The 9,234-nt window shown below is 26.8% G+C and overlaps 1 protein-coding gene across 1 annotated transcript; it reads left to right on the forward strand.

Annotated features, from left to right (window-relative positions):
- Positions 1-378: 378 nt before the first annotated feature.
- Positions 379-547, forward strand: LOAG_09339 (hypothetical protein; the record flags this gene model as incomplete). Its single annotated transcript, XM_003144867.1, has 1 exon — positions 379-547. A coding segment is annotated over one exon (169 nt), but the record flags the coding sequence as incomplete, so codon positions are not given.
- Positions 548-9,234: the final 8,687 nt, after the last annotated feature.

Here is a 9,234-nt window from a genome sequence, read left to right on the forward strand (position 1 = left end):
TGATTTAATACAGTAGGAATAAAAGTATGAATAAAAGAACAATAATATTAAACAGAAAGCGAAGAATAGATAAGATATATTGCTGCAATAACTTTTGCCTCAAATATTTGAACAAATTAGAATAAATTATTCAAGCTTAGAAGATCAATTGGTTATTATTGGTAAGTAATATGTTGGGACCTGTTTATCTCTCCATCATTTGTCCTCGTCTTTTTTGTCCTGATTCTTGGTCATTATTTTATTATTAGGGCAATACCTCATTAAATCCTTACTGGAAATACTTAATCGATTCGGATCCAAGCAATGACAGAAATTGTTAAGTCATGCGGACAATGTCCGTTATTGTGACAGTAACAACAACAACAGCAACTAAAACAGCAACAACAACAACAACACTACTACTACTACTACTACTACTACTACTACTACTACTACTACTACTACTACTACTACTACTACAATAACCATTGAAAGGACAGCAATAACAACAATAACATATATTAGTTATTGGATGGAATCAACATCAACAATAACTGTTTTATCATAAATCATTTCAAACAAATCATTAACACATACGACACACGATGTCTTAGATAGGTTGACAAATGACACTTAACGTTGATGGGTGGAATAACGCATCAGAAAGATAATAAATTACCGTCTTTTTATCCTATTCACAGTCTAACAAATATTTAGGTCACATTTTACATAATTGGAAATTGTCAATAATTTGAAGTAAAACCATAAGCTGATATTACTATTTGTTGGAAGTAATATGCTACTGGCGTAAACCAATATCCCTTACTATTATGCTAATTACTTATAATTAAATTTGCATATGGTTAAATTATGAACACGGAATTCATAAGATAACATAGATCATAGATCCTTTTGTCATATTTCATCCTCATTTTATGGTCAGGAATTTGATAATGCTATATGCAAATTTAAGAATATATTCTATTCATAACATCCCTAAGTGGAATAAAATGCTTGTAAACTTTTACAGGATAATGAAGAAAGAGTAAAATATTGGATTCAAACTGCAAAAAAAAAAATAATGTCATGGAAGATAATACATGTTGCCGGAAAAAAATAATACAAAAAAAAGTGATACATGATTACTTTTCTCATTATACATCACAGATTAAATTTATTTCCTCTTTTAACTTTAAAAGAATTTTTTCGTTATTTTGCTAATTTTATTTATTCAATTTACGCAGACAAAATCTTTTTTTTAGCCAAAATGTTTAGAATTGCAGTGACAATTAATTAGTAATACTAAAAAAGAAAACAAGAAAATTAAGAAACTCAATTAATTTATGCATTCTATGCCATATATAAGATACAATAAAAAGTATGATTTTTTTTGATAGGTGTGAAGAAAAAAAATCCCATCGATTCTGATTAGATTTTTGGCGATGATTAGATCGAAAATATCCCGGGATAGAATAATGGTATACGATAGAATGAATATACAACAGCTGCGCCAAATTTATGCTTTCATTTTTTGAATAATTAATAGGACGGTGTATTTTTTTTCCCAAGGAAAAAAAGAAATAGGATGATGTCAAGTTATACTTACTCTTTCATGCATAAATACAAATAGTAATTGGTATTTTCGAATTCTTTTCATTCTTTATTTTCTTTTTTTTCACACTGAAATTTATTAGTCGTTTTAATTAGCCGATTAAAAAAAATTATTTAATTAAATAATTGTCAAAAAAAAAGAAAGGAATAGGAAACATTCTTTAGAATGACAAAAACATTTATTTCACATATATAATCATCAAATATTCCGTAAAATTTCATCCCTCGTTTCACATTAATATTTATTTAATTATTAATTTGTCGTTTTAAATATGTATTTTTTTGTGTCATCAAATAACCGTCACCTTTTTGTTTGATTTAGTCAAAAGAATTTTACAGTTTTAAATTTTTTTAAAAACTTTCAAATTTCTGCTAAAATTGGAAAGAATAATAATAGGGCCACTTGTTCAACAGGTTTCTTTTGTCTTTTTTTATTTCATTGATTCTTACACTATTCATGACAATAGTTCTAATAATATTCTTGATAATAACTTCCTCCTAGTAAAGGAAAAAAAGAAACCAATTTTACAATTTAATACATTAAAATGGAAGCTTTTCAAATACACTTTAAATATGTATTTTAGTAATAAATTGAATTTTAATTAAATTACAAATTTCACCAAACCGCTTCTATCACAAATAGTTTTTTGTTAGATCTTACAGAATCGTTATAATTGCAAAAATAATATTGTACTATCAATTGTTAACAATCTAAAGGAAAAAAAGAAATTAAGTAGTTTCGTTTTCATTTAATTACTGAAAACTGTCCTGCGACATTTGATTTATTTATTGAAAAGAACAATAAATTATTGAAAAATATAAACATTTAAACGAAATTACTTTTTAAGTTTTGTTTTTAAACCGATCCGAAAGGAAAGGATAAGATGAGTGACGAAATTTTTTCCTATAAGCATATCAAGAACTTTGTCACCTATCTTACTTTATCCTTTCGGATCGGTTTAAAAATAAATTTAGTTAAAATTTTGTATAAATGTTTGTGCTACGGATATATTATGTTTTCGTCTTCAAAATATTTGTTAACATTTCTCTTTTTTAACAGCATGGCTAAATTTTTAAAATGAATAATTTGAATGGTTAAATTTTTAAAATCAGTAACTTAAACATAAAGTGAATGACTTTTTAAAATGAATAATATGTAAATTATTTTCTTGCTCATAACATGCTAATTTTATTCTTGTTTCTTCTATCATTCCTCAATTATTTATTTCAGTTTTCATTGATTTTAGACAACACGATAAATCAAAGAAAAAAATGATTGATAAAAATTATATTAATGAAACGAAAAGAGAAATAATCAAATACAACATACATTATCAAATTTTTATCGGAAAAAATTTGAAAAATTTGTTTCATTATGTCATTTTTGTCAATTCAAAAAGAAAAACTGAAACAAATTAAAATGATAAAGAAAAAGTAAACTTATTAAGAAGTAAATTAAAAAGTAAACTTATAGAAAAAGTAAACTTATTTATTACAGTCTAATTTCACTTCTTTTGTATTACATGTTGTGGCGCAAAAATTGATGTTATTTTGTTATGCAATTATTTATATACCATTATCATTAGGTATAACTGATAAAACAAATAAACGACCATATTGGATGATGGGAATTCCATCATAAAGAATGATTTTTTTTCTTTTTTATAAATTTCTGTACCATTCAAGAGACCTGTGGTAGTATTTCTGCAATACTGAAAAGATCCTTTAATTCTTTTTTCTTTTTAAGATAAGTTAAAAGATTTGCCAAAATTTTGTCAATATCGATTCAAGTTCAAATCTCCCAACTTAAAAGAATTAAATTATTCGTCGGTTGGATAATGCAATCTTAATTTGTCCAAAAAATTTCCATCTTTTATGTTTTTTTTTTCATTTTACGTTATTTTTTGTAACATTATTCTTCAATGTTTGTCACGAGTATTTTTAATTCTTCAGCATTTGTCATCAATATTTACATTTATTGTTGACAAGTTTTAAATTTCAAGAAGTAAATAGAATAAAAAAAACTTATTTCTCTCTTTCATGAATTCGAAATTTGAAAGCAAAACGTTTTAATCTATGACTAGACGATGAAAAAAAGTGTGTTTGACTAGAAATGACAAATAAAATTTGTCGTTTAGTGAATTAAAAGAATGATTGAAGTTGTCATTGAAAATAAATTTTCATGAATAACTATAGCGGCATGTGTTACTGAAATACAATTATACTTTTGAAATTTTTTAAAAAGAGAATGAAATTAATCAAATATAAATTAGAAATGTAATTTTTGCTGATATATTTGTGAAATATTTGAATATAATTAGAAAAGAAAAGTTTCTGACCATTAAAATGGTTTATCATTAAATTGAATTAACAGTAAATATTTTCATAACGGCAGGTATTTTTTTACGAATCAACTGCAATGGAATTTCTTGATAAACTTTTGAACGGATGAAATGTTGGCTATTGCTTTCATAATTAATTACCGTAATTATCATGATAATAAGTGCGTAAGACAAAAAAAAAAAAAACAATGAAATGAGTTAATTACTTTAAAAGCCAATTTTCATGTTAAATAAATTACACGTTATTCTTAAATAATTCAATTGAAATTGATAAAATAATGAATCGGTCATAGTATGCATTTTAGAAAAAGTAAATCCGCCTGATGAACTTTGTTTATGGAATAATGGAAGGATTTTTTTTTTTTTTGCTTATTGCATTATTGATTCTTTTCTAAAAAACTCATTAACAATAAGTAAGCCGTTATGAGTTTTTTTTTTTTTCAAGCATATTGTAAGAGGAAATTAATCGTTAATAGTTCAATTAGTTTCTCTTTAAAAAGAAAGAAATATTTCCGTAAAAGAATTATTCGCAGGAAATAAAATATTGAGATTAGTTGGAATTTATAAAATCTTCATTGCCATCAAATGCAAATGTTGTTAGGTGAAAAAATATTAATTCCCTTTGAAATTTGCAACATCCAAATTGATCAATTAAAACTAGAAAATAAATAAACGAAAACTAAAAATAAAACCAACAATAAATAAATGATAACTAAAAATTAAACTGCAAAGTAAGTAATCAAAAATTAAAAATAAAACTAAAGTAAATAAGTGAAAATTAAAGATAAGACTAAAATAAAATGAAATAAACAAACGAAATATTGGGAAAACTTAAAATGGATTGGAATAATTGTCATTTCTCTAAAAGTATACAAATTATATTTTATAAAAGGTAAAAACAGTCGCTGTAAATAAAATAGTTTATATACCCATGTGATTTTCTCTTCTTCTTCTTTAATTTTTTCCCTTTCTTGACCTTCTTCTTCTTTTCTTCGTTGTTAACAATTTCCATTGACATTTTATTGAATTGAAATTTTGACATCATAAAATTCATTTTTTAACTTTTTAAATTTCTCCAAAATTTTTACTTTGCATGGTTCATTTATTATATCTTGATAAACCATAAAAATTGGAGCAATGTTGTGATAATAGAGAGTGATAACAAATATTGTGATAATGATGATAAAAAAATATTGTAATAATAGAAAGTGATAACAAATATTGTGATAATAAAGGCAAAAAAATACTGTGATAACAGAAGATAAGAAATTGCACTGATTTTACTTTTTACAAAATCTGAACAATTTAATTCCATTGTAATTAATGAGTTGAACTTGACCATTACTATCATTGTTATTATAAATATGGTTAATGTTACACTTTTTAATTTACAAAAAAAAAAAAAAAAAAAACAATTATTCTTCAACTATACCGTACTAATTGACTAATTAGTCAAGAATATGCATACTCTTCCAGATAGTTTCCAATTCTTATTGTACTCAATTTTGTTCATCCTTTAATTAAAATTAAAATTCCTCAATACTATGCATATGAACTTTCTCATAATCTCATCTTTTTGTTGCAAAACTTCTCATCTATCTTATAGACAATATCCTACTTCCTGGTATGACTAATCTGCATGTTGTCACCACTATCACTACCAAGGACAACAATGAATACTCACTACGGTTCTTTTATCCTACCAACCTCATTGTCACTGTTATGTTTATTTCTAACCTGTATTCTGTGGTTCAGGTGACTTTCATTTACTAAATATTTATGGGCGGCTAAGTCTTGTTTGCGCTATATTATTGCTTAGACTTATACTGTATTATCGTTCACACAAACCTATAAAAGAAATTTGTCTTCTGACTTCGAACTATTCGTACACTCTTAACTAAACGTCGCGAGCATTTCAAGATGAAAACAAACATATAGCTTAACTTGTCACCCTGTTGACCTTGTCATCATCCTCTTTCTAAGCGTCTCTATTCAATGACTTCTTCTGTTCTCGACAAAATAATGCCTTCATTTTCCGAGCTTTTCATCTACCTTTTTACACTATCCCCAAATTTCTCAATATTATCTGCTACTTTTTCAATTCATTGATTTTCTGCAGATATAACATTACTTATTAGTTTCAGTTAATATTTCCCATATTACATTTCTTTCTATTATATCTCTTTCACATTCATTTAGGTGTACTGGTATAAGGCAATTTAATATACAACTTTCCACTTCAATGTCCTATTCATGTCACCTTTCTTAAATTAATTAACTAAATACTCCTGTCCTCACATCTTTCACAACACGATCAAAAAAAAAAATTTTTTATTATTCTTTTTCAGTTTTCAATAAGTAGTCGATTCCATTTCTCAGCCACTCATTATTGCAATTATCTTTGGTGCACTAAACAATATCGATTATCGGTAAGATGAGATATATGTTTTTCATTGCAATTAATATCTATATCCTAATTAACTTGTATTAATTATAAGTTATTGATTCATTCCATGATAACAATTTTTGATTTATAGCAGCTCTTTTATTCTTAATTTAAATTTAGACTTTCATTTAATACCAATAACTTTTTTACGTTTTTATTTTGGATACAAATTGCTGTTTAATCTCTCTTTCGATTTTTTGAATTTTAACTTATTTGTTATTTTTCTTGAAATAAACGATTTCCTCCTGACTTAAACATAAATTTTAGAGCGTAAAAATTGTCGTGAAAGTTGTTTGTTGTCAAAGAAGCCTTTGCCTTGTTCTGTTGTTGATTGACACTGATGTCTAATTGCATTAAAAGCCTTTCGGTTATATTCAGAAATATTTATTCCTTTCTAAAATGTAGAGTTGACAATTTTTAGGCTCATTTGTAAGTCGCTGTAGGAAATTTTTTTTTTTTGTAAGGGATTTTAGAAGCGCTGTTTGTCAAAAAGAGCGATAAAATCGCAAATGATTGACTTTCCTATTTATATAGTAGGATTGGTTTACAATATTCCCATAATACCTTTTGATAAATTGGAAGAAGGTTACAATAGAGAAACTTTATTGGTTACAGTAATTTGGCATGAGAATACAAGCTCATTAATCACTGTCAACACCACATGGGTTTCAACTCTATCATCCAGACATTGCAATTAAAATAAAGTAACAACTTGATAGTTTAAAATTTAAACATTGCAAATCAATTTGATTATGAATTTAAGAGATGAAAGTTAGATAAATGATTTATTATTTTTTCTATAATAAAACATTTACTCAAAAACAAAAAAATATTCAAATTAAAATTCAAAATTTTATCGATCATATTCATAAATGTTGTAAATCTACATTAAAAATTTAAAAATGCTTCATTTTTTCTTAATAAAAGTGGTATGTTTTCCATTTCATTTAATTTTACAATTCGTTATTCCATTTCTTATCACTATTAATTATATCTTTTTTCTCCCCCCCTTAATTCCAATGATATATTTCGTACAAATATACTTCTTCCCACAACTGCATGTATGGTTTTTTGTTAACTTTCACATAAACATTTGCGCTACATTTACTAGTTTACATTTAAATGAAATTAACGCTTGCTATTCCAACGATTTTTCATACAAGAGGCGCAATTGTCTTCTTATTCTTTGAAGTTTTAATTTACGTCTACTATTATTACATGTTGTGATCTTGTATTAGAAGCTTCCAATTTATTCATATTGTTTAGTTGCTATTATGAAGGAAATCTAATGTATCTTTTATTACTTCAAAATCGTTCGATTATCGCTTAACGTCAACATTGAAGAGAAAAGTTGCGTCTCATTTGATGTCTCAATTTACTTTAGAATCTAGATCGATCTTCGTTTGATTAATTAAAGCTCATTATAAGATGACTTTTCAGTGATATGATCAATGATCAGTGAACGATGAAATGGTAAACCTTTTGGATAATATAAAATACTTCGCATAATAGCGCAATTGTCTGGCACACTATCAGAGAGTTTCAATGTCCTGTAATGCATCATCATCTTTCAAATAAGATGTAAGGAAGATATTTGAGTTTTTGAATATCTGAAAAATTCTCATTATTTATCGATGTTTTGAAGAGATTCCAAAAATTTCTTTTTCTTCTTCTTCTAGAATTACCTAAATTCAAACAAAATTACAAAGCTATTTGAATCGATCTTACAGCTCTTCTAGTTGGCGCTGTTATAACTGTTGCACTTGTAATGTAAATTCATAACTCTTTTGGCTATTGGATTCTCGACCAGTTCGTTACTCTCAAATATTAAATTGTGGTTTCGGTGTCATTTTTCTCTTCAAGATTACTGTTACTTTTTTTTCCATTTACCGTCAATTTCAATATATTGTCATCTTCTATTTCGGCGCATTTATCTTTTTTCTTATTTTGTTGATTTGATGAAACTTTTCGTTGAAACTCTGGCTCCACTTTTTTCTCTGATATCGAAGATTATTTTAATTCGCATTTGGAATTCTCGTGGTTTCCCATCGATCATTCCCGCTTTTATGTTGCATTGCTCATACTGCTCTTGATTTGAAAGATGTCTATCGAGTGATGACAAATCTTATCATGTGTCAATCTTTGATCTTGTCATGAGCCTTCATAATCTTTCTATTTGTTCGGTCCTTTTTGCGGTACTTACTAAACATGTCGAGATTTGCCCTGCTCATAGTAGTACCAAAAGAAATGATGCTACGTAAGAACAAAGAGTACAATGACTCGAGTACAGTAAGAGTTATACTTTCTGCGATTTTAAAAAGTCTCACTCCTACTGTACTCGATTTGCCTGATCCGATCGTTGAAATTGAAATTCCTCAATACCATATACCCGATCACTTTCTCTCGAGATACAGATCGAAATCTTGCTTCGTTGCAAATATCGTTCCGTTGCAAAACTTTCTATCTATTAAACAATCTTGCATCCTATTCTCTGCTATGATTAATCCGCTAATTGCTGTCACCACTACCGGAGAAGTGACAATAATAAGCCTTAGCTTCCTTCATTAACTTAACCTTTTTTTCTTCTTTTAAACGGCATAACAGTTACATCTTTGCCAGCTGTCTAACTGTCACTTCCTTTATTTTATTTCCGACCTCTCTATTCGTTAGCTGAAGTGGCTTTCATTTATTTTAAATATTTATAGGCGGCTATATCTCTTTTGCGCCATATTGCTGCTTAAACTAATAATGTAAAATGCACAAATAATGGATTGCAAACAATTTTCATTTGAGAAAATTTTCAAAATTTATTATACAAAATATTATCATAAAAAGAGAAAAATACTAATTTTAATT

Source organism: Loa loa, assembly GCF_000183805.2.
Source record: "Loa loa unplaced genomic scaffold supercont3.498, whole genome shotgun sequence".
NCBI lineage: Eukaryota > Metazoa > Nematoda > Chromadorea > Rhabditida > Onchocercidae > Loa > Loa loa.